Source organism: Dipodomys merriami, unplaced genomic scaffold, assembly GCF_024711535.1.
Source record: "Dipodomys merriami isolate MVZ:Mamm:240054 unplaced genomic scaffold, mDipMer1.0.p SCAF_27, whole genome shotgun sequence".
In the NCBI taxonomy this organism is placed as follows: domain Eukaryota; kingdom Metazoa; phylum Chordata; class Mammalia; order Rodentia; family Heteromyidae; genus Dipodomys; species Dipodomys merriami.
Genome location: NW_027204159.1, coordinates 5143882 through 5170375, shown reverse-complemented (window position 1 = coordinate 5170375; position 26494 = coordinate 5143882). Strand labels below are relative to the sequence as shown.

The 26494-nt window shown below is 41.0% G+C and overlaps 1 protein-coding gene and 1 non-coding gene across 2 annotated transcripts in view; one reads left to right on the top strand and one right to left on the bottom strand.

Annotated features, from left to right (window-relative positions):
- The first annotated feature begins 5710 nt into the window (after window positions 1–5710).
- Window positions 5711–26494, top strand: part of Reep5 (receptor accessory protein 5) — a 31936-nt gene continuing 11152 nt past the window's right edge. Inside the window, exons 1-3 of the mRNA XM_070036064.1 lie at window positions 5711–5950; window positions 6570–6663; window positions 21232–21370. Coding sequence (XP_069892165.1) covers window positions 5833–5950; window positions 6570–6663; window positions 21232–21370 — 351 coding nt within the window. The 5' untranslated portion in view covers window positions 5711–5832. The remainder of the gene's footprint in view (window positions 5951–6569; window positions 6664–21231; window positions 21371–26494) is intronic.
- On the bottom strand, window positions 8875–8978 carry LOC138837526 (U6 spliceosomal RNA). Its single transcript, XR_011375331.1, has one exon. It is a non-coding gene; the product is annotated as a U6 spliceosomal RNA (small nuclear RNA).

The window sequence follows — 26494 nt, the reverse complement described above, 5'->3', positions numbered from 1 at the left end:
GGCCAGTCTTCCCCATGGTTCTGCAGACAAAGACATGGTCTGTCTGGTTTCCAGGTCTAACAGTGTCTGGCATATGGGATATATTCAATAAATAGCAGTAGGGTTTTTATCTTTTGCATCTCATTTATGGAAGACTTTAAGGCTTATAGGGATGATCTGCATAGGAGCTAAGGGATGCACACCTTTCCAATCTAATTGCAATTTCCAAAAGATGAGAATTATGTAGTGTTTTCTATTTCAATTTTAGCCTCTGGCTCAATTTTTTTTTCTTTAAAAAATATTTATAAGTTTTTTTTAACCAAACACTCTTCTAATAACTTCACAAGTCATACAGTTCAATCTTAACAAGAACCCATGAAATCTGTACTATTATAAATAGTAATCCTTGCTTCATAGATGTGGAGACAGAGGACAGAAATCTTATGAAATTTACCCAGTAATGACCTGAAACTTAGGTCTGTACAGACTGGATCCACAAACAATGATCCACATACGATGCTTTTCTACCTTATCATTGTTTGGTTGAATGATGTAGAAAAAGCAGAAAATTGGAATTGAAGTCAGGAGAAAACAGGGAGGGGAAAATATTTATATAAAAGAAATACATGAGCTGGGCACTGGTGACTCACGCCTGTAATCCTAGCTACTCAGGAGACTGAGATCTGAGGCTCATGGTTTGAAGCCAGCCCAGATAGGAAGTCTGTGAGACTCTTATCTCCAATTAAGTTACAGAAAAAGCCAGAAGTAGTGCAGTGGCTCAAATTCCTTGAGCAAAAGAGCTCAGGAATAGCTCTAAGCCCAGAGTTCAAGCCCCAGGACCAGAAAAAAAAAAAAAAAAGGTAAATACAGAAATACAGCATGGTTATTAGAGGACAATGTCTGCATGAAGTGCAGTAATTAAAACCTAGGTTAATTTGAAAACTTAAAAGGATCTTGGGCTGGCAAGGTGGCTCAGTGGTAGAGTACTTGCCTTGCATGCATGAAGCCCTGGGTTTGATTCCTCAGCACCACATAAGCAGAAAAAGCCGGAAGTGGTGCTGTGGCTCAAGTGGTAGAGCGCTAGCCTTGAGCTGAAGAATTGAGGGACAGCAGCCAGGCCCAGTGTTCAGGCTCCATGACCGGCAAAAAAAAAAAGGATCTTGCTTTTTTGCAATAAATAAATAAATAAATAAATTGTGAATCGCTTTAAGAACTTGAGAAACATACCCACTTTCAGATCTGAGCAAATACAGTACTCAGTATTCAAGCTGAAAACGGATTAAAAATTCAAAATTCTATTTGTTTTGTTAGGCAATTATAGTAGTTTACCAGAGCCACTGTCTGCTGCCATGAAATACCACAAACTGAGTAGCTTATGTACGACAAATTTATTGTCATGCTTCTGGAGGCTGGATGTTCAAGATCAAGGTGTCAGCATGACAAATTTATTGTCATGCTTCTGGAGGCTGGATGTTCAAGATCAAGGTGTCAGCATGACAAATTTATTGTCATGCTTCTGGAGGCTGGATGTTCAAGATCAAGGTGTCAGCAGAGTTAGTTCCTTCTGAGGAAACTGTTAGGGCAGGAGCTGCCCCGGGACGTTCTCCTGGGCTAGTGGACTGGCATCTCTTTATGTCCCATTGTCTTCCCTCTGTGTTCATATCCAAGTTTCCCTTATTGTTTTTAATCTTTATTTACTTGAGAGGGATGATTGAGAATCTAAGCGGCAAAGTATTGTATCCCCCTCCCACATTTTCTGATTAGCATCAGTTAGCTACAAGGTATTCTTTCTTTTTGTCTGTATATGTGTACAATGTATCTTCAGCCCCCTGCTACTCTCCCTCATTTCCCCTTTCCCTTTTCCCCACCAATCTCAATAAGCTTCATAGTTCCATTTGCATGCATGGACATAAAGTATTCTGACTATATTCCCCCTCCCTCCTTCTACTAGTGCCCACACTTCAACAAGACCTGCTTTGCATGACTGTCATTCTTTTTTGTTTGAGTGTTGGTCTTGGGACTTGAACTTAGGGTCTGGGTGCTGCCCCTGAGGTTTTTGCTCAAGGTTAGCATTCTTCCACTTGAGCCACAGCTCCACTTCTGGTTCTTTTGGTGTTTAATGGGAGATTAGAGTTTCACAGACTCTCCTGCCCAGGCTGACTTTGAAACTTGACCTCAGATCTCAGCTAGTGAGCCATGTGGCCCACCTCCTTTTATTTATTTGTTTATTTAGTTAGTTAGTTATTGTATATGTTAATTGTTCAAAGTGTTTTCACTGGTGGTATTCCACACATGCATACACAGTACTTTAATCAAATTGATCCTCACTTATTCTCACTTTCCTTATTCTCCCTACCTCCATTATTCAACACTTTCAATGAGTTTTATTTTGCCATCTTGTTTACACTTACGCAATGCTTTTTGTTATTGTTTACCTTCTAACATTCTCTTTTTCTCAAATCCTTTCTAGCCCCTCAAACAGTTCCACAATCACAAACATGTTCTCTCTCTGTATATGTATATAGGATCTTGTGGTCAAGTATATACATGTGAGAAAAAAATAGGAAATTTGTCTTCAGTCTAGCATATTTTACTTAATATGATGGTCTCAGTTCTATTTCCTTGCAACTGTCATAATTTCATTCTTTTTTATAGCTGAATATTCTACTCTGTGTGTGTGTGTGTGTGTGTGTGTGTGTGTGTGTGTGTGTGTGTGTGTGTGTATCACCTTTTCTTGATCCATTCATCAGTTGCAGGGCATATGGACTATTTCAATAACTTGGCTATTATGAATAGTGTTGAACTGAGCATGGATGTGTAGGTACCTCTATTATATACTAAGTTACTTTCCTTTGGATAAATGCCCAAGAGTAGTATTGCTGGATTGTATGATAATATTATTTTTAGTTTATTTTTAATCCATACTGATTTCCCAATAATCTACATTGCATCAACAGTATGTGAGGGTTTTTCTCCCCTTCCCTGCAAATCCTCATCAGCATTCATTTGTTTGTGCTCTAGATGGCCAACCTGACCGGAGTAATGTGAAATCTCAATGTTGTTTTGATTTGTATTTCTTTTTTTTTTTTTTTTTTTTTTTTTTTTTTTTTTTTTTTTTTTTTTGTCAGTCGTGGGGCTTGAACTCTGGGCCTGGGCGCTGTCCCTCAGCTCTTCAGCTCAAGGCGAGCGCTCTACCACTTGAGCTACAGCGCCACTTCCGGTTTTCTGGTGGTTTATTGGAGATGGGAGTCTCACGGTCTCTCTTGCCCGGGGTTGGCTTTGAACCGCGATCCTCAGATCTCAGCCTCCTGAGTAGCTAGGATTACAGGCGTGAGCCACCAGCGCCCGGCTGATTTGTATTTCTTTTACAGCCAGGGACTTTGAGTATTGGTTCATGTGTTCACTGGCCATTTGTACTTCTTTCAAGAAGTTCGGTTCATTTGTCCATTTATTAATTGGATTGTTGATTCTTTGGGAATTTAGATTTTTGAGCTCCCTGCATAGTCTAGCTACTAATTCTTGGTTAGATGTGTAGCTGGCAATGATCATCTCCCATTTTTAGGCTGTCTCTTCCTCCTAGTGGCTATTTCCTTTGCTGTGCAGAAGCTTTGTAGTTTGATGTGATACCATTTGTCAATTCTTGCTCTTCTTTGTTCAGTATTGGAGTTCTGTTCAGGAAGTTACTACTTACATACATGCCAACATATTCCAGTGTTTTACCTTATTCTTTCCTGAAGTTTCAGATTTTCAGGTCTTACATCAAGATCTTTGATCCGCTTTGAGTTGATATTAGTACAGGGTGAGCTCTAAGGATATAGATTCAACATTAAGCATATGGATATCCAGTTTTCCCAGTACCATTTGTCATAGAGGCTCTTTTCTGCAATCTAGGATTTGGGCTCTTTTGTCCAAAATCAAATGGCTGGCTGGATACTGATGGCTCAAGACTGTAATTCTAGCTACTCAGGAGGCTGAGATCTGAGAATGGAGGTTCAAAACCAGCCTAAACACATCTGAGACTCTTATTGCCAATTAACCACCAAAAAGCTGGAAGTGGAGGTGTGGCTCAAGTAGTACAGTACCAGCCATGAGGAAAAAAGCTAATGAGAAAACATGAGGCCCTGAGTTCAAGCCCCAGTAGCAGCACAAACAAACAAAAATTAGTGAACACCTAACTAAGCACCAGACATTGTTTGAGGTGCTTGAAATACAGAAGCAAAGAAAATAGACAAAAGTACTTGTTTTTATAGCGTTCATTAACTGATAGAGAAAGAAAGACAATTAAAAATGTAGAACACAGGGCTGGGAAGGTGGCTCAGTGGTAGAGCGCTCGACTTGCATGCTCAAAGCCCTGGGTTCGATTCCTCAGCACCACATAAGCAAAAAGAAAAAAGCCGGAAGTGGCGCTGTGGCTCAAGTGGTAGAGCGCTAGCCTTGAGCTGAAGAGCGGAGGGACAGCGCCCAGGCCCAGAGTTCAGGCCCCATGACCGGACCCAAAAAAAAAAAATGTAGAACACATAAGGCAGAAGGCATGGATCAAGTGGCAGAGCATCTGTCTAGCAAATGAGTTCAAATCCCAGCACCACCAAAAAAAATGAAGAACCCACTGAGGGGTTGAGAGGAAAAAAAAAACAACGTGATCCACATTTGAAAAGATTTTGTTCTGACTGCCACATTGAGAACTGTAGGTGAAGATTGAAATAGACTGTGGAGTTAGGAGGCTATCAAAATGTCATCTAGGGTCATGTCTAAGCCCATTTTTTATGTTTAGTTATTGTTCAGATAGGTTCTCATGTTTTTGTCTGGGCTGGTCTTTGCTTTCAATCCTTTGGATCTTGACCTCCTGAGTAGCTGGGATTACAGACATTTACCACCACGCCCAGTATTAATTTTCTATATGGTTTGTTCATTGATTTGGCTGGATGTTAGTTGGGGCCGTGGGGGGGGAGGAGTGGGGGGAAGGGGAGAAGCTGAGAAAGTTGAGCGATTTCTTTTTAGTAAGTTTTTTTTATTGTGAAAATACTGTGCAGAGGGGTTCCAGTTCCATGAGCAAGGTCAGTTGAGCTATGTTTAATTAGAGGAAGAACATGGGCACCTCGAGCTGAAAGAAGCTATGGGAAGTCTAACCTAAAGTGGTCAGTCTCCCTCTCCCTTCAGAGTAATTTTCTTAGTAAACAAGTGCAGACTCTTGAGGCCACTGAGAGAATTTGGAGACATTTCCACTACATCCGCACCTTAATCCCAGCCCGCCCGCCACGAGGTTTAAGAAGCTCAGTACTTGGAAAAGGTGTGCCACAGAAGAGAGGGCTAGGGCTTTGTTTTGTGTTTTCTTTCTAGCAACCTAGTACCTGTGCAGGGACACGGGGAGCCCGCAGGCCTGCTGCTGAGATGGAAGTGTGCACCTGTGAAAGAGCTGGTTTAGCACAGGAGGGTGGACACACCAAGCCATCCGCACTCGATTGCCAGCAGGAACATCGTCGCGGGCGCTAGTCCTTTCTGCCCTGGCCCCATCTCAAAAAGCAGCGGCTCCTGGCCGCTCCGGGCCACCGCGCACCACCCCGAGAGCGGCCGTGGCCCGGCCTCTCGGGCGTGGCGCCCGCGGCGGAGCGCGAGCGGAGCAGGGCGGGCGGGGCGCGGGGCGCGGGGGCGCGGGGCGGGGCGGGGCGCGGCGGGGCGGGGCGAACGAAGAGCGCGAGGGGAGGACGCGCAGACGCGCCGCGGTCCTCGCCCGCCTCCTCCGCCGCCGCCGCCGCCGCCGCCTCCGCCGCCCCCGCCCCCGCCCCCGCCCCGCCAGCCGGGTTCTGTGTCCACTCCGCACACGGAGCAGCTCGGACGGCGGCGACGGTCCCCGCCATGTCTGCAGCCATGAGAGAGAGGTTCGACCGGTTCTTGCACGAGAAGAACTGCATGACTGACCTCCTGGCCAAGCTCGAGGCCAAAACCGGCGTGAACCGAAGCTACATCGCGCTCGGTGGGTGGCCGCGGCCGGCCAAGGCTCGCGGTCCCCGGCCCGGCCCGGGGAAACCGCCGCTGCAGCAGCTGCTGGGGGCGGAGGCGGTGTGGGGTGACCGCGGGGCGAGTAGCATGCCGGGGGCCCCGCGGGCCCCTACCCGGGCCGGGGGGCAGGGGAGGGGGTCGTATGGCGGGGAGGGCGGCGGCCGCGCCGGGCCGCGTGGTGCGGGCGCTGACGTGTCGGTCCCCGCCCGGCCCGTCTCCCGGGATCGCGCAGGTTTCGCGCGGAGTGGTGGCGGAGGGTCGGGGCCTGCCCGGACCCGGGGAGCTCGCCCTGGAGGGGATGTCTCCCCGGGAGGGCGGGGACCGCAGGCAGGTGCGGGAATCCCGGCCCCTCTAGACTCTCGGCCCGGCGGGGCGCCCGCGGGCGGGCGGGAGGAAGGAACGGCGGGAGGGCGGCCGGGTGTCCAGCGAACCCAGGCGGCGCCCCACGGACGGGCGGGCCCGACCTTTGGGTGGTTTGTTTTTCTCCTTTAAAGCGAGTCGGGAGGAAAACGCCCAGCCAGGCCCGGCCTCTCCGTGTGGGCGCGGGCAGCCGTGCTCGGGCGTCTCCCAACCACGTCTCTCCTCCTCCCCAGGAGTCATCGGGCTGGTGGCCTTGTACCTGGTGTTCGGTTATGGAGCATCGCTCCTCTGCAACCTGATAGGATTTGGCTACCCAGCCTACGTCTCGTAAGTGGTCACCCTGCAGTCGTTCCGTCCCCTTCGCACCCCTCTCCCCATCCAGGGCTGGACAGCGGACCTGTACTTTCCCCCCAAGAGAAGCAGTAGTCCAGACAGTAGTCCCGATCGTTTCTGGTTACACATTTTGGAGCTTTAACTTGATCCCTGTTCTGCCGACTAGCTCAAGGTATTTTTCATTACGTTCTCACGGAAGAACAACTAATGTTAGAGCTCCGTTTTCCTGCCTTTTTAGGTGGGGAGATCGCAACAGGTATCTATACACAGGGAGCTGACCGTGTCTTCCTGGTTATTTTAATGGGTATTCCCACATGTGTTTGTGTCCACAGACAATAAATGCCTATACATTAGACCTTCCCTAATCCAAAATCATGTTAATTCAGTCAAAGGAGAAGAATATTGACTTTTTGATTTTTAAGATCATAAGATCTTACAGACTAATTTGAAAAAAATGCTTACTCTTAATAAGCCTTACAAAATGCATCCATAATGTAGCTCCTTGGTCATATAAATGATTCATTTATATAATTAGATTTAAAATGAATTTTATATGATTAGGTTATAGTGAAGTGGTTTTTGTTTTACGATATGTTTATTTTGTAATACTCTACAATTTCTCACGTCTAATTTGTTCAAATGAAATTATTCTTTTAAACAGCTCAATTTTGTTTTATACTACTTCAGGTTGAAAAGAGCTTTTACCTTCCCCAGCACTACGTACTATTGTACCATATGGGTTTTATGTGTATTCTGCGAGTTTCCCAGGGCAGAACAGGAAACTGGTTTGGCTTCCAGATCTTGTAAATGTAAAAGAGTATCAGTTTTCCATAAAATTTAATCTACTGTTAGATGGTATATATATTTTAGGTATTTTGGTTTTGAACTCAAGAGTCTTGCACTAGCTAATTGATACTCCACCACTGAGCCACTCCAACTTTTTTTGCATTTGTTATTTTTGAGATGGAGTCTAGTGTTATGCTTAGGCTACCCTGGACTGTGATACTCTTTATGTTTCCCTTATCATTGGGGTGATACCATGTATGGCCAATGGTAGAGCTGGGGTCTTGGAAACATTTTTTTTTTTCTGGTCCTTGGGCCTGAACTCAAGGCCTGGGCTCTGGTCCCTGAGCTGCTCTGTACTCAAGGTTGCACATTACCATTTGAGCCACAGCGCTGTTTATGTGGTACTGAGGAATCAAACCCAGGGCTTCATGCATTCTAGGCAAGCACTTTACCACTAAGCCACATTCCCAGCCCTTGCCAACATTTTTACCTTTTTCCCACCCCAGGCTAGACCAGCTACCCCTTCTCCGCTTCTGGCATTTTGTTCAAAATAGCTTGTACAGCCCCTTTGTACATCGCCTTTATAACAATACAATTTTTTAAAAACCCTTCAAAATGAAAGGGATGACATCAATCAAGATACATTATGTTCACAAACTGATTTGTTGAATGATACCTCCTTTGAACAACTAAAGATAATAAAAAAGTAAAGATGAAAAAAAAAACCCAACAACCCAGCTTGTTACATTATTGTGTCTGTGCTGACAGACAAAATAACCCAGCAGTACATTCATTAATTTGCCTCTTTTTGTGTATGTACTTAAAGTTCTTTTAGAAAGACTTTTAAACATGAAAAAAATTTTCTTTAAGTCACAAACACCTTTTAATCTTCACAATGATAGTCATCATGAAACTTTTTTTTTTTTTTTTTGCTGGTCCTGGGGCCTGAACTCTGGGCCTGGGTGCTGTCCCTCAGCTCAAGCTCTTGAGCTCAAGGCTAGCGCTCTACCACTTGAGCCACATTGCCACTTCTTTTTCTGATTTTGTGGTGCTGAGGAATCGAACCCAGGGCCTCATGTATTCAAGGTAAGCAATGTACCACTGAGCCACCTTCCCAGCCCCAAGAAACATTTTTAAAGAAGATTTTATTGATAGTCTTTAGAACTGATTTAAAAAAAATACAGCTGGGCGCTGGTGGCTCACGCCTCTAATCCTAGCTACTCAGGAGTCTGAGATCTGAGGATCGTGGTTCAAAGCCAGCCCGGGCAAGAAAGTCCATGAGACTCTTATCTCCAATAAACCACTCAGAAAACCAGAAGTGGCGCTGTGGCTCAAGTAGTAGAGCACTAGCCTTGTGTTGAAGAGCTCAGGGACAGCGCCCACACTTGGAGTTCAAACCCCACAACTGACAAAAAAAAAAAAAATACAGAACACTTCATGAATTTGCATGTCATCCTTGCTAAGGCATGCTATTCTTCTCTGTATCATTCCAATTTTAGTATATGTGCTGCCGAAGAGAGCACTAGAAATGAGATTTTGAGTGGTAGTTTGGTAAATGCCTTGCCACTTAATATTAAAGCAGCAAAAAAATAATAAATTTTAAAAAATATTGATTAACATAATAAAGTTCCTTTTTTATGTACCAGTGCCATTTGATACATAATCAAGTGCAATATAAGCTTCTGTGTTAGTGTGATTAGATATCTTTGTAAGCTGCAGCAAGTTAAAAATCTGTTTCTAGGAAGTTGTGCTGTAGCTCAAGTGGTAGAACACTAGCCTTGAGCTGAAGAGCTGAGGGATAGCGCTCAGGCCCAGAGTTCAAGCCCCATGACTGACAAAAACAAAAAACAAAAATCTGTTTCTAGATGGGTCATATGTGTGCAAATGTGACTGAAATGTGTGCAGAACTCAAGAATGTTTCTCCTTGACCAGAAGTGGATTGATGCTAGTAAGGCCATTTTCAGTCATATTTTAAAGTTTGTTTAAGCCAGCTAACTCAGCTTTGTTATTTGTTTGTGGTCATTCTTCATTCATTTTCTACATAATCAGATGGAAACTATTAGTTCTTTTTACTTACAAACTAAATGTTTCTATCAGTTGCTAGAAATTCTGCTAGAGCAGAGTAGTAGTACAAGGAAGAGGATTTTGCAGATTTAGGGATTATTTTATTCACCAAGTACATCACTGTTTTCTTTTCAACTTGAATTTTCTAAGACAGTGACAGATGAAGTATATTTTAAAGGATTTGAAAAGGTATTAAGAAAAAGAGGATTTAATTATTTAAGCAAAAATTTAGGAAATTTAATGAATATCTGTAGATTAGTATTTACAGGATGCTTCCTTTTGTAAGTTTTAGCTCTTTTATAAATCAGCATAAAGATTATAGGGAATTAAATGGTTTCTGTGTACTTGGACTTATTCCTAAGAGACTGTAGAGGTCATTGCTCATTGGAGTAATTTAAGAAACTTTAAAAAATATTGATGGGGCTAGGAATGTGGCTTAGTGATAGAGTACTTGCTTAGCATGCATGAAGCCCTGGGTTCAATTCCTCAGTACCACATAAACAGAAAAAGCCAGAAGCAGCCCTGTGGCTCAAGTGGTAGAATGCTAGCCTTGAGCAAAAGAAGCTCAGGGAAAGTGACCAGGCCTTGAGTGTAAAGCCTTGAGGCAAAATCTAATGAATTGATTTTCTATTTTTATTTTTGTTCTGAAGTGAGGAAAGTGGGAAGATTGGCTTTCTAATCTACTGAGCTTTTTGTTTTAAAAATTTTTGTAAAAAAATTTATTATTTTCCGTCTTTTCATGTATTTCTTAGAAGTCAGATATATAGCACAGTTCCTCTACTTTTTGCTTGTTTCCTTCAGTACTGAAGACTGAATTCACTTGCTAGACAAGTGCTCCATCACTGAGTTTCACACAGCCCCCTTTAGTTTGAAAAGGGAAAGAAAAAGCCAAAGTGCTTCCCAAGGTCACACAGAGATCAGGCTTGGTTAAAATCCTCAGTTACTACAGAGGAATGTACAAGCACATGTAGGAATATGTTGGTGCCAACTGGAAATATATTTAGAGTCCAACACTGTGGAATTTATATTTAGTTTAATGTTTGTCAATGCTTTTGAAATCTTATATGCACTCCAGTGATGTGTTAATTTTTGAATGTCCTCTCTAATCCATTTTAAACTTCTGTTACCACTACAAAAATTTTAGTCTCTGCATCATTGCTGGACACATGTGCAACATTTTATTTAATTGAAAAATTATACATATGTGAAGTCTTAAGGACTTCACAAGTATAGCTCATCTAATGTATCTGATGTTCATAACAACTTAACCCTATTATTTAAATGCTATTATTCTTATTTTTACAGATCAGGAAGGAGTAGTTAAGAAGTTAAGTGAGATTGGTATTTGAACCCAAGGACCTTGGCTCCAAAGTGTGTGTGTGTGTGTGTGTGTGTGTGTGTGTGTGTGTGTGTGTGTGTGTGTGTGTGTGTGTGTGTGTGTGTGTGTGTGTGTGTGTGTGTGTGTGTGTGTGTGTGTGTGTGTGTGTGTGTGTGTGTGTGTGTGTGTGTGTGTGTGTGTGTGTGTGTGTGTTAGTTACCGGGGATTAAACCAAGGCTTCACATTTGCTAAGCAAGCACTCTACCACTCGAGCCCCAAAGACTATGTTTTACTTTCTGTGGTATAGTATTTCAAATGTGGCTCTTTGAATGTCCCACATTCTCTACCTTAAAAAGAGAAGAAAAATATACTTTTAGTGTTAACTTTTTGTTTTATCAAATTGACCCTGACAACATATTACCTTCTGTTTTTCCTTTCTCAAATAAGGTACTGTCATTCTGAATAATAATCTGCACACAAGGTCATTGCTGTGTATTGTGAATGTTCATTAGATTACTAATAGTTTCTCTGTCTCTTATATGTAGCTTGATTTATGACAGTAACTATATATGTATATTAATAGTTATATGTAGAGACTTTCCCTGTTTTAGTAGTGCAGGCCCATATGAAATGAAGATGGCACAATTGAATCGGATTTAGTCGTAAGTCAAGAACTGAGTCTTAGGAGGAAATGTTTGATTAGCTCAGAAAGAGGCTGTGAGTATAATTAAGAAAAAGCTATTGTTAGAATGTCTACATGACTTGTAAACAATTAGCCACAAGTAAAAGCTCCAACATCATTTTAGCTAATCACTCACAGAAGATAAAATGAGAATGTATTTTAGGAACATAGATTAAAAAGAATTTCCATTTGTTTAAGGTTTACAGTGACAGACTTCGAAAGGGGTTCATTATCCAGAGGCAGGATTATGAAAGTCCCCAAATTGTATCTAACAGTTGTCAACCAAACACTTCTGTTTTGCAGCAAGTCTTCTAAAGCAGACATGAGCTGCATTGTGGTTCTAGTATTTGTAGTTTTCTTTCTCAACTCATTAGTAAGGGGTGTGTTTGTTTTCTTGTGGTTTTCTGAGAACCTATAATTACTGTGTTTTCTTTTTTACTCAGGAGAACTTGGGAACAGATAGGTTTTCTACTAAGCTGCTTATTTTCCTTTTACAATAGCTTTTTCTCTCACATTTGCTATCTATTCTTTGTTAAAATGCTTAAGAGTGAAACAGAGCACATCCATAGGCTACTTTCCTGGGTATTATGAAGCACAAAGCAAATGTGGCCTTCTGGCCAACTGTGTACATGGACCAAAAATTTAAATGACATTTCTCAAATTATAACTTAACACTAAAATCTTAAACATTTTACTCTTAACAGGTGTTTTTCCCTCCTCTTGTCTGTTTTCACTTAGTTTTACTACCAGTATTGCTGAGCTGTTTAAGATGAGGGTGTTGTAGAAAAAAGAAATGTAATAAAAATATTATTAGCTGGGAGAGTGGCTCAGTGGTAGAGTGCTTGCCTACCTTGCATGAAATCCTGGGTTCGATTCCTCAGTACCACATACACAGAAAAAGCTGCAAATGGTGCTGTGGCTCAAGTGGTAGAGTGCCACCCTTGAGCAAAAGAAGCCCAGGATCAGTGCCCAGGCCCTGAGTTCAAGCCCCAGGACTGGCAAAAAAAATATTGTTATAAAAATTTGTGACCATTTTTGTAGCCTAATTAAAGCCATTGATTTGAGATTTTTCCCTCCTTGCCTCTTCCATAAAGAAAAGAAAGTTTTAAGGAACAAATAAAATGATTTAAAATTATTTATTGATGATCTGAGTTTCTGAGCACTGAATTAGTTGTGAAGGGGACCCCATTCCTAACACTGTGTTCTAGAATGTTCCCTATAAACTTCTTTGAACTTTCCTTTGACTTCTTTATGAAGGCCTTGGAGATTTGATCCGTTTGTCCTTTCTGTCAAAGTTGCCCTCTTCTCCTTTTCAGGAGAAGTTCTCTTTTTCAGGATTGATTTTGAGTGAGAATCTAATTTCTTTGTGTAGAATTTAAAGCAAGTATATATACAATTATAACATCTTAAGTAATTTAGTGACTATTGATAATAACAATTCTGAGGAATAATTACTCCATCAGAAGTTAAAAATAATCTAATTGCTAATGAAATAGCAAAATATAACTGTGAGGGCTGCAGAACCCATCCTGATTGTAAACTCTGTTACTTGCTCTTTTTTTCTGATTCCTGGGCATAAAGCTTCTCATAGCCCCTCTCAGTCATATAGCATACACATCAATATATTCTGGCATTTCTGACAGTTGGGCCAAGTGATCTGGTTAAGGGATCACTTGCATGTCAGAGGTAACTCTAGACTTGCTTTCTACTTCTTGATGTCTTGTTGGGTCCTCTTTTATCTATGAAAGGACACTTTAGGTTATTTCTCATTTACGTTGTGAGGTTCTTGAGTTTAAACATTTTCTTTGGGGAGGTACTGGGCATGGAACCTAGGACCTTGTGCATACTAGGCAGGTGCTCTACCAATGTGCTACACTCCCAGACCTTAGTGAGTTTATATCTATACATTGTCATAGGGCTTGAACTGGGTACTGTCCCTAAGCCTTTTATTCACTCAAAGCTAGCTCTTTACCACTTTGACCCACAGTACAGTTCAAGTTTTCTGTTGATTAATTGTAGATAAGTGTCTCCCAGACTTTCCTGCTGGAGCTGGCTTTAAACCGCAATTCTTAGATCTCAGCTTCCTGAGTAGCTAGGATTATAGTCATGAGCCACCGGCTCCTTGTTGTTGTTGTTGTTTTTTGTTTGTTTTTGAGACAGGGATTGCTATGTAGCTCAGACTGGCCTTCCTCTTGCCTTCTGAGTATGGGATTACAGGTGTGAACTGACATGTCCAATTTAGGTTAAATTTTATGGTACCATACTTGATATATACATTTATAGAACCATCAGTTTTATTGACAAATGGTTGTCCTAATAGTATTTGCCTGTGAATTTAACTTAATGTATGATATAGTATGCATGTCATTAATTGTTCATTTATGTTAGAGTGGCTGCTTAGCAGGTGTGAGGCCAAGTTCAAACCCCAGTGCTACCAACATAAATAATCAGTCATTTGATCTTGTAGGAGATACTATATTACAGTAAAGGAGCATAGTATACTCTTTCATTGTTTTTGTGTAGACATTTTAGAACATAGTTTCCACATGCTTAAGAAGCATAATTATCTACTAGTTGTCTCATTTTTTTTTGTTTTGGTATGGAGATGCATAGTATAACAATAAAGAAGTTTCAGTTAGTTTCTTGTCTGTTAGTCATCTCCTGCTCTCAATGAAGAGCACAAAGAAAACCTTTGTCCTTATTGGCATAGAAACAAACTAGTGGTTTTGTCATAAAATATATGATTTCTTTTCTTTAAATTTCTGTGCATAGGGCTATGGTAGTTGGTCACAATATTAGATTTCTGCTGTAACAAAAAGGATAATAAACATTATGGTCCCATATTCTTCATATTCAAGCTTCAGGCAATCCACCTTGAACACTAGAATATTTGCTATTAAACATTACTTAGCATTTCAAAAAATAAAACATAAAGCAGATGGGTCAGAAGCAAATTTATTTCTGTCCTTTACTACCAACATACCCTTAACTTTTTTTGTGTGTGTATGCTTGAACTCAGGACCTGGGAGTTGTTTTGACCTGAGTTGTTTTGTTCAACACTAGCACTCTAGCACTTGAGCCACAGCTCTGCTTCTGGCTTTTTGGTGTTTAATTGAAAGAAGAGTCTCACCGACTTTCCTGCCCCATCTGACTTCATATTGTGATTCTCAGATCTTGTCCTCCTGAGTAGCTAGGATTACAAGCATAAGCCACTGGCACCCAGCTTTTATTTATTTACTTATTTTAATGAGCCACTTGTTTAGATACTCACTCATAATATAATTGACTTGTTAAAATATTCACTGATGGTGTAGAATTGGTTAATAGTAAAATCAATGCTTTGAAGACATACTGTTGGTTAATTCTATCTAAATTATGATGAGTTCCTATGAGCCATGGTTTCTATGTGCATGTAGTGTATATCTAAGCATCTTGGGTATAAGTATTCTGAAGCATATTTAAATGGAACTGATCATTATTAGTAGGTATATTACTCTTTGGCAAACAGCTTAACTTTCATAAACTCAGTTTTCTCATATGTAAAAGGGGAAGATAACATGTCATACAGCACACAATTAGGTTTTCTGTAAGTGCTTACTTAAGGGTGATTATTTTATTAACAATAAAAAAAGAGAAGCTGACTTAATTATATTAGAGGTTTTTTAACTTGTGTGTGTGTGTGTGTGTGTGTGTGTGTGTGTGTGTGTGTGTGTGTGTGTGTGTCAGTGTGTCAGTCGTGGGGCTTGAATTCTAGCTTGGCCGCTGTCCCTGCCCTCTTCAGCTCAAGGCAGGCACTCTTCCGCTTGAGCCACAGCACCACTTCTGGCTTGCTAGTGCTTTATTGGAGATAAGAGTCTCATGGACTTTTCTACTGGGGCTGGCTTTGATCTGTAATCCTCAGATCTCAGCCTCCTGATTAGCTAGGATTACAGGTGTGAGCCACCAGCGCTTGGTTTTAACTTCGTTTTACTGAGCTTTTAAGCAATTTGAGGAAAAATCTCCCAGTCATATTTTCTTTTTCTCTTTTTTCCTCCCTTAAGTATGTTGTGGCTTGGCTCTGAAACTTTTACAAGATTTTCAGGTCCTTGGGCTCATTTTGGTCCTTGACTCTAGGGTATTTGTTTTTTTTTTTTGGTCCTTGATTCCAGATGCATTATTATGACTTTTTTTAAAACACTACTAGAATTTGAATTCAGGGCCTTGTGCTTCCTAGGTAAGCACTTTACCACTGGGTCATACCTCTAGTCTTGGATTTTTTTTTTTGTGTGTGTGTGTTCTTGTTGTATTAAACTCAGTATACATGCTAGCCAGGTGCTTGATCACTTGAGCCATGCCTATTTTTTTTAATAGAGCCTTACAGTCTCCCTAGGCTGGACCAGACTGAAATCCTCCTATTTACATTTCTTATCCACCAGGGATGACAGATATGCTCATGAATTTACAAAAAGAAATACTAGATAAAAGTGGGTAGTATATTATTTGGCATATTGTTTCATATGTGCAAACTACTTAACCATTTTTGCATGGTCTGGGAGTCATACCCAGGGCCTCATGCCCATTATTTTTGAAATAACTTTTTAAAAAATGGATTTCATTAAAGCAATGCTATTTTTCAGAGTAATTTTAGATTCATAGCAAAATTGAGTAGAAAGTACAGATATTTCCCTTAGACTTCTTGCCCAGCTGCATAGGCACCTCTACTAGAAACCACCCTACCAGGAGGTTATGTTTGTTACAGTTGATGAACCTATGTACTCATTGTTATCATCTAGCATCCTTAGAAAATTTGTAGCTTAGGGCTAGGGCTGGGGTGTTGCTCAAGCAGAGTGGCTGCCTGGCTAGTGAAAGGTCCTAGATTCATTCCCTGATACCAAAAAAGAAAAGGGCCAGGAGTGTGCTCAAGTTGTAGAGCATCTGTTTCACAAGTGCTAACACCTGAGTTCAAACTCAGTATTCAAAAAAAAGAAAAAAGGAAAAAAAAATGTTCTGTAAGTGGGTCAGGCAGTAGCTTAAGCTATCTGAAGAAGGGCACTTAATTTGGGAGAGAGAGAATATCGGCCCAACCATTGTTTTTATTTCACATATGTTTAACGCTGTCCTTTGTTTTGGCCCTAGCTTTCAGACAACTGCAGCTAAAGTGTGTGAACAAATAAATGGGCCAACAAGGGTCCCAGCAGCCAGTCCTAGTTACTGGGGCCCCATGCTCAGCAAGTAATAGGCTTAGCGGTATCAGTCCAATACCAAAGAGATGAAGTTTTGCCAGTACTATCTTTTAGGGTGGGTCTGAAGAATGCTTTTATCGCTATCCAAATTTTCACCATTAACTTTTTTTTTTCTTTTTTTTGATTGGTAGTGGGGCCTGAACTCTGGGCTTAGGTGTTGTCCCTCAGCTCTTCATCTCAAGGTCTAGTGCTCTACCACTTGAACCACAGTGCCACTTCCAGCTTTTTTTGCTTATGTGGTACTGAGGAATCGAACCTAGGGCCTCATGCATGCAAGGCAAGCACTCTACCACTGAGCCACTTTGGTAGCCCTCACCACTAACTTTTAAACAGGATTTTGGGATTTCAGTCAACTCTTTACTATGGTAGCATTTGGGATTTGGAGCATTTGGGATTTAAAGGATGATTAAAATCCATGGATAATTCTTTAATCTCCCTTTAGCCTTATTAACTGATAATGGCCTTTCACCAGTTCTTCTTAGCCAGAAAGACTTTTTGCTTTCTTTAGTTTTAAACTCTTCAATCCCTGTGAATAAGAATAAATTATTATGGTACTATAATCATTAGCTATTAAGGAGATATTTATGCCATTCAGTGTTTGTAAGTGCTTTATATGTATTAGCTAATCTTCACAGCCACACAATGAGATTTATCACTGTCTTTGACAGATGAGCAAGCTTAGGCCCGGAGAGACTGAGTAACTTGCCCAAGGTTAAGTATGGAGTAAGAGACTGAATGAGGATAGAAAGCTGCCAGCTGCTGCTACTGAAATAATGCAAAGGCAGACACAAGAAGAAATGAAGGGAAAGGCCATTCCACGGCTTAGTGTAAATAGTAGTTTTTGTTTTTCTTAAATAGAAAGTTCAAATGAGTCAACTTTTTGGTGCTGGTCCTAGGACCTAAACTCAGAGCCTAGGCACTGTTAGCTTTTTTTTTTTTTTTTTGTCCATCATAGTGCCTGAACTCTGGTCCTGGGTGCTGTCCCTCAGCTCGTCAGCTCAAGGATAGCGCTCTACCACTTGAGCCAAAGCACCACTTCTGGCTTTTTTCTGCTTATGTAGGGCTAAGGAATGGGATCCAGGACCTCATGAATGCAAGGCAAGCACTCTACCACTGAGCCACTTTTCCAGCTCCATTCCTGAGCTTTTTTGCTCAAGGCTATCATTCTACTACTTGAGCCATAGCTCTACTTCCAGCCTTTTTGGTAACTAATTGGAGATATGAGTCTCAAGGATTTTTCTGCCCATGCTGGCTTTGAACTGAGATACTCAGCCTCCTGACTAGTATTACAGGTATAAGTCTCCAGCACCTGGTCAAGTGATAGAGGTTGTATACCTCTCTAATGCATGTATACATCCTGAAGGCCTTTTTTACGTCTATTGTTAAAAAGTCTGTAAGAAAATCATTAGGTGTTTCCTCAAAAGAGAAATTAAATGAACATGTCTGATGTTCACTTTACTGTTGGTTTTTAATAAGCCCTAAAGAGACCTTTAGTCTCATAGGAAGTAGTAGTTATAGAAAGTCTGGAGGACTTCTTTTTAAATGGTACTAGGAAATCAGAGGCTTTATGCTGATAGGCAAGCTCTGCTACTTGAATGTGTCTCCTGTCTTTTGTTCTGATTTTTATTTATTGTTAGTTCTGGGGCTTGAGTTTTTTATTTATTTTTTATTTTTTTGCTCAAGGTTGTACTTTACCATTTGAGTCACACCTCCACTTCTGTCTTTTTGGGATCCTCAGATCTTCACCTCCTTGAGTAGCTAGATTATAGGAGTGAACCACTAGTGCCCAGATTGCTCTGGTTATATTTGAGATATGTGATATTTTTGCTGGGGCCAGACTATACTGTGACCCTCCTGTTTACCTTACCATCATATCTAGTATATCAAGCCTATGCCATTGTGCCCAGATTTTTCAGTTGAGATAGAATCTTGTGAATTCTTTGCCTGGTGTGGCTTGAAGCCTTGATCCTCCTGATTTCAGCCTCCTGAATAGCTAGGATTACAGATTGTAATCCAGGAGTGCTGGACTGAGTTATTTTAACTTTTGTGGTATTACTATATGGCGTTACAATGTATTAACATGGAAACTTTTGAATTTGTTGATAGTTTAGTCATGGAATGTTTTAGACCACGAACTAAATCTTAAGTGAAATTTTATTATGTATCCTTTCTGCCTAGGAGAATTATATAATAAACACATTTTTATTACATTAATAACTTAAAACATCCACTTACTATAGATAAGACATATTAACCCAAATAAAATGCAGGGAAGCAAAATCTTACACATAAAAGATACATTGTGGGGCTGGGAATGTGGCTTAGTGGTAGAGTGCTTGCCTAGTGTGCATGAAACCCTGGGTTTGATTACTCAGTAATCAAAAAAAAGCCATAAGTGGTTCTGTGGTTCAAGTGGTAGAGTCTTAGCCTTGAGCAAAAGAAGCTCAAGGACAGTGCCTAGGCCCTAAGTTCAAGCCCCAAGACTAGGCCCTTCCCCCCCCCCCAAAAAAAAAAGATACATTGTGCTCATTCTTCAGTTAACATGCTTGTCTACACTTTTCCTTTGGTCTTCTTTTACATCAGTTAGTTTTTGTCTGCAGAAAGGTTGAGCTTAGAGCCTTGTGATTGGTAGGCAGGTGCTCTACCACTTAAGCCACACCCTCAGCCCTTTTTGTTTTTAGCTTTTTAAAAATAAATTTTGTTTTAATGCCAGCTAGCTGGAGGATGGTCCCATTTATACCTTCTGTATAGTACCACCTATGGTCTTTATTTTTTATTTTTTTGGCTGAGATGTCTTAACTTTTTGCCCCAACTGGCCTCAAACCATTACCCTTCCAGAGTCCACCTGAGAGTCCAGCTGGGATTATAGACATGTACCACTGTGCCTGGGCTCGCCATGGTTATTTTTTAAAACATACACATGTACAAACATATGCATGGACACTGCTTCTAATTATCTTTTTTGTTGTTATTTTTGTCAGTTGTGGGGCTTAAACTCTGGGCCTGGGCACTGTCCCTCAGCTCTTCAGCTCAAGGCTAGTGCTCTTCGACTTGAGCAACAGTGCCACTCCAGCTTTTTCTGCTTATGTGATGCTGAGAAATCGAACTCAGGGCCTCATGCATGCAAAGCAAGCACTCTACCACTGAGCCACCTTCCCAGTCCCTTCTAATTATCTTACAAGGACTTTCTTAGCTGATGACTCAGCATCCTGTGTCTTTGGGAAGCTGATTTAAGACAGTAGCCAATGTGTTTTCAGTAGTTTGTTACAGGCTAAAGAAAATTCAGATTTCTTCTACTTTATGGTTTTAGCTCAACTCAGCTATGCTAGATATACAGATATATTTTAGGTTAGCATAAGAAAGGGTTTAGAGGGCTGGGAAGGAGGCTCAGTGGTAGAGTGCTTGCCTTGCATGCATGAGGCCACATAAGCAGAAAAAAAAAAAAAAGGCCAGAAGTGGTGTTGTGGCTCAAGTGGTAGAGTGCTAGCTTTGAACTGTAGAGCTGAGGGACAGCGCCCGGGCCCGGAGTTCAGGCCCCACAACTGGGCCCCCCCCCCCCAAAAAAAAAGGGTTTAGAATAAAGAAATTCCTAGAACTTGAAGGATAATTCTGTGGTTCAGAAGTAAAAGATTACTTAACACTTAATTTCATCCACTTGCATAATAAATTTTGTCTTAAGTAGTTGTTAAGGTTGAAAATGTCATGTCATGATGAGGGAGGATGGTCTATTGCCTGAGAATCACAAAAGACAGTCTGAACTAAATGAAGACCCTAAGGTTTTCCCCCTGTTTATTATGCAGCATGCTATGGACTTGAGGTAGTGCCTGACCTGCCTTCTGAAAGTTCTCTTATGAGAACCTCTGTCTTCTCAGTGATGCATTTCAGCTGTCAAAAGCACTTAAGATGCCTGGTACTGGTGTCTCACGCCTGTAATCGTAGCTACTCAGGCTGAAATCTGAGGATCACAGTTCAAAGCCAGCCCAAATGAGACTTCTTTCCAATTAACCATCCAAAATGTGGGACTTGTGGTATGACTCAACTGGTAGTGTACTAATTATGAGTAAAAAAAGTTGAGAAAGAGGACAAGGCCCCGAGTTCAAACCCTGGTAGCAGTGCACACACATGGACATATGCACGCATGCATGGACGCACACATAGCTATTCATCATTAGAGAATTCTTTCTGATATATCTAGACCTTGGCCTGGGAGTGGTGATTGCTCTAGTTCTCAGGAGAACTGGATGAGAAGAGGGGAGGCTCTGGCAGGCTACCAGGGGCAGTGTTTGCTAGTGCTAGCCAGAAGCTGGAAACAAGTGTTTACAATAGCTTGTTCTGATGTCTTCACATAGTGTCGATATGTTGTATTTCTTACAGCTAGTGATTCTGTACATATGTTTCTCAGTAATATTAACATGCTGTGAAAGAATAATATTTGGAATGTGTCATGGAGATCTTACTAAATGATATACTTTTTTTGCATTGCCTTTCAGAATGAAAGCCATAGAGAGTCCCAATAAGGATGATGATACCCAGTGGCTGACCTACTGGGTAGTATATGGCGTGTTCAGCATTGCTGAATTCTTCTCTGATCTCTTCCTCTCCTGGTTCCCCTTCTACTACATGCTAAAGGTACATTGGCTTTTAAACTGCTGTTTCCTTCCACATATGTGTTTGCTTTGTTCTCTACCACTAAAACGCTATCTCAGCACCTATACACAAGAAATAGGAACAAATACTTAAATGTTAGAGATCTGTGGGTCTGTCTTAGATTACAAATAAGATAGGATTCAAAGTCCACTTTCCTTTATGAATTGTCTAGGAAACAGCCAAAGCAATTCTGTGCTCAGGATGTGTTTAATATAGTAAGGGATGTAATGTAAATACTACAACCTAGGACAAGTACTGCTGTTAATTTACTCACTTTGCATCTTTATGTAATGTCCACATGTGATGTGGAAGCCCTGTAAATTTCAACAGGTTATCAGTTATTCATGGTGAGAGGCAGGAATCATTGTTTCTAGAAGAAAAACTACTTTAAGTTTGGAGGAAGAAGAGGTATAGTTACCTCTTTTAGAAAGTCACTACAGTGACTTTGGCAGGTATAGTAGCTGGGGATCAGCTCTTCCAAATGTTACGTTGGCCCTGGACTAGCCTTAGTTGTCAGCATTTGAGGAATAGGAAAAGAAGTTTAAATTTATTCCTAATGGGACTTCTGATTGTAGGGGTGAGTGAATATGAGAAAGTTCATGACTTTTAATGGTGGCCTTTTCTCACTGAATGGAACATGCTGTCTTCAGATGAGTCAAGTATCTTCCAAAGAAGTCTTACTTCTCATTGGTTGGTATGATGTGAACAATGCAGACTGTGTACTAACACCTAGAGAAGGTACATGTCCCACCCTTAAAGTTCCTGGGTTGTCTTCTTTCCCTTCTTATTTTTTCTACTAGTATTCATTTTCATAAGGCTACACATGACATGAAGCTTCAGATAATTCTATAAGATTAAAAAAAATAATTTGGGGTCTGGGAAGTTGGCTCAGTGGTAGACTGCTTGCCTTGCATGCATGAGGCCCTGAGTTCTACACTAAGCACTACATAAGCAGAAAAAAGCTGGAAGTGGTGCTGTGGCTCAAGTGGTAGGGCACTAGCCTTGAGCTGAAGAGCTGAGGGACAGCGCCTAGGCCCAGAGAAGCCCCCATGACTGACAAAAACAAAAAACAAAAAACCCCCCAAAACCAATTCTATATCTTTCTTAAAAGCAACCATTTTCAGTTCATTTATGGCAATTTATTTTGTTTTTTACTTCTCTGTGTATAAGAAAATGCTTGATTTAGTCAACTATTTTTCTGTTTTATAACTAACTTTTTATACCCATTGACAGTAGAGATTTGGCTCTTTCATTCTTCATCTGTGCCATATAACATCACATTCCTGTATTCTTGTCCTTCTAAGGAGTATACATAATCTATATGATAGTACCATCAAACATTCATTGGCTTAGAACATTATGATTTTGAGCCAGGTACCAGTGGCTCAGGCATGTAATCATCGCTACTGAGAAAACAGACTTGGTGAATCTCACTTTGAAGCCAGCCTGGGCAGAAAAGTCTATGTGACTCGATCTCCAATAAATAAGCAAAATGCTAGCTTGAGGTGTGGCTTAATTGATAGAGACCAGCCAAGCAAGCAAGTTGAGCAAGTAAACTGAGTAGTCTTCAGGCCCTGAGTTCAAATCTAAGTATCAGCAAAAACTAAACAAAATCCCTACAGACTTTGAAAATGCTCTTTTAGTTTGAACACAATATACATGTAGTGTTCCTATAGTATATTTCCTTGTAACAAATCTTTTTTTTTTTTTTTTTTTTGGTCGGTTGTGGGGCTTGAACTCTGGGCCTGGGCACTGTCCTTCAGCTCTTCACCTCAATGCGAGTGCTCTACCACTTGAACTACAGTGCCACTTCCGGTTTTCTGGTGGTTTATTGGAGATAGGAATCTCACGGTCTCTCCTGCCCGGGCTGGCTTTGAACTGCGATCCTCAGATCTCAGCCTCCTGAGTAGCTAGGATTACAGGTGTGAGCAACCAGCGCCCGGCAACAAATCATTTTTATTTACATGACCTATTTAAAATATTATTTCAATTTTTGCTACATGGTCTGTGTATTTGTGAACTTTTTTTTTTGGTGCCAGTACTGTGGCTTGAACTTGGCTTTAAAAAAAAATAAAAATGCATATTTTATTTATCTAATAATTTGGGATTAGTTGGAGCTATAACAAATATATTTTAAAAATATATTTATTTATTTTTATTAAATAGTTGTACAAAGGGTTTCAATTCCAAAAATCAGGTTATGAGTACAATGCATCTTGATTAATGTCAACCCTTCCATATTCTCCCCCATCCTTCCCCATCCCATCCCTACCCTCAAGTTGTGTAGTTCAAGTTTTACATAATGTACATTGAATGTATTGACTGCAGTTGCTCATCCTTCCTCCCTCTATTCCTGTGCCTGCCTCTCCCCGCCATTGCTGTTCCTTTATGAATATATTAGACCACCATATTCTCCTCTTCACCTCTTGAGTAGCTAGGATTAAAGACATTCATCACTATATCTGATTTTTTTTTTCTTTTTTGGTCTAACACCAGGACTTGAACTTAGTATCCTACACTTTTGCTCATTGGCTGGCACTTTTCCACTGGGCCTTACCTCCAACTCACCTGGCTTTTTTTTTTTGTATATATTTTTTATTGTAAAGATACTGTACAGAGGAGTTACAGTTACATGAGTAAGGTAATGAGTACATTTTCTATTTAGCCTTGTTACCTCCTCCTTTGTTTTTCCCTTACCATCCCTTCCCTCTCTCCCCCCCCTTTTTTTGTCAGTCATGGGGCTTGAACTTTGGGCCTGAGCACTGACCCTGAGCTCTTCAGCTCAAGGCTGGCTTCTTGGCCACTTGAGCCACAGAGTCACTTCCAGTTTTCTGGTGGTTAATCATAGATAAGAATCTCACTGACTTTCCTGCCTGGGCTGACTTTGAACCACAATCCTCAGATCCCAGCCTCCTGAGTAGCTATGATTATAGGCATGAGCCACCAGCACCCAGCTCTGGCTTTTTTTTGAGTTAGAGTCTCCCTAGCTGGAATTGTAGGTGTGAATCACCAAACACCAGGCAACTGCTCTTTACTGTTTTTCTGAGTAGTTTAATGAAGATAAGAGTCTCATGGCCTTCCTGCCTAGACTGGCTTCAAACTGCAATCCTTAGATCTCAGCCTCCTGGTAGCTAGGATTACAGGCCACTGGTGTCTGGCTCATTCAGTATTCTTTTTTTTTTGGTTGATCATGGGGCTTAAACTCTGGGCCTGGGCTCTGTCCCTCAGCTCTTCAGCTCTACCACTTGAGCCACAGCGCCACTTCCAGTTTTCTGGTGGTCTCATGGACTTTCCTACCCAGAGTGGCTTTGAACGTGATCCTCAAATCTCAGCCTCCTGAGTAGCTAGGATTACAGGTGTGAGCCACCAGCATCCAGCTTTCATTCAGTATTCTTTAACATAGTTGTCTAACCTGTTATAGATGGTAATTTATCAATTTCCCTATTGAGAAATGAATATCTATATTCACTATTACAATGAGTAGCCTTCATTTTAAATCATTTTCTACATTTATTTCTAGAATAAGATTAAATAGACTCTGGCAGATTGAAATCCTGATCCAGACTGTCACCTATACCGTTCCACCCATTGACAAAGAACATGAATTTTTCTTTTAAATAACTGTAGAAGTCCAAAAACAGATAAACATTCCTCTTATTGTGTTCATTTTAGCTTTTATGTATACATGCCAAGCAGTCGTTTTTGTTTTGTTTTGTTTTTCCTTGAGATAGCATCTCACTGTGTTACCCAAACTGGCTTCAAACTCCTTGGCTAAAGTGATCCCTGTGCTTGGGCCTCCCAAGTAACTGGGACTACTACAGACATGTGCCACTGTGACCAGCTTGAACATTGGTTTTAAATTTGGCCTTACTGGGCTGGGAAGGTGGCTCAGTGGTAGAGCGCTTGCCTTGCATGCCTGAGGCCCTGGGTTCGATTCCCCAGCACCACATAAGCAAAAAGAAAAAAAAATCCGGAAGTGGCGCTATGGCTCAAGTGGTAGAGCGCTAGCCTTGAGCTGAAGAGCTGAGGGACAGCGCCCAGGACCAGAGTTCAGGCCCCACGACCGGACCCCCAAAAAAAATTTGGCCTTACTGTTTTTGTGGCTCCATACAGTGGTTTCCTAAGACTGCTTTCTGATCACGCCATTGCATCATGTTGGGAAGTAGGTGTTAAAGTATACTTTTTCTGGGGGCTGGGACGGTGGCTCAGTGGTAGAGCGCTTGCCTTGCATGCATGAGGCCCTGGGTTCGATTCCCCAACACCACATAAGCAAAAAGAAAAAAAGCCAGAAGTGGCGCTGTGGCTCAAGTGGTAGAGCACTAGCCTTGAGCTGAAGAGTTGAGGGACAGCGCCCAGGCCCAGAGTTCAGGTCCCACGACCGGACCCCAAAAAAAAAAAAAAAAGAAATCACATAAAGTATACTTTTTCTGATATTAACTCTCAGTTCTGACTAGGACAGTCAGCTGTGTGTTAATCATGTACCTACCCCTTGAAATACCTCTTTGGGAGGAAAATTAAATGATGATAGTATTGGAACCATAGACAGAACTATTTGGCCTGTTTTAATTTATGAATTCATTGCATCAGTACCAGTAGTTACAAAAATCCAGTTAAAATAGTATGTGCTGTCTTTCTGAACTAAGTAAGAGTGTCCTTATGAGTACCCTTGGGAGAACTGTCAACTGGCACTTGGAGACAGCTTAATGAAAAAGATGGCTACACTTGTGTGAGTGACTTTAATAAACTTGCTATTCCTGGGCTGCAGAATAATTACCTAGATTAAGAAGAGGGAGCTATAAAAGCTAACAGCTGAATATTGCCTTGAGGATTGAACAGTAATTAACTTTGGTTTTAATATAAGAAAATAATTTCATTTGAAAATTAGAAAATGCTAGAGATTTAGGTAAAGAGCAGTAATTATTTTACTGGCTCAAGACAAAAGAGGTACGGTACCAGAAAGCACTAAATTAACAATCAGGATTGTAGAGTACAAAGTAATCATATTGAAGAGATACAAAAACGTTACTTGACTGGTCTTGTCTGGAAATCTTGCTTTAATTTATTCAGAAAAGATATCAGCTTGGCTGGATTGCTGAAGTATTGGCA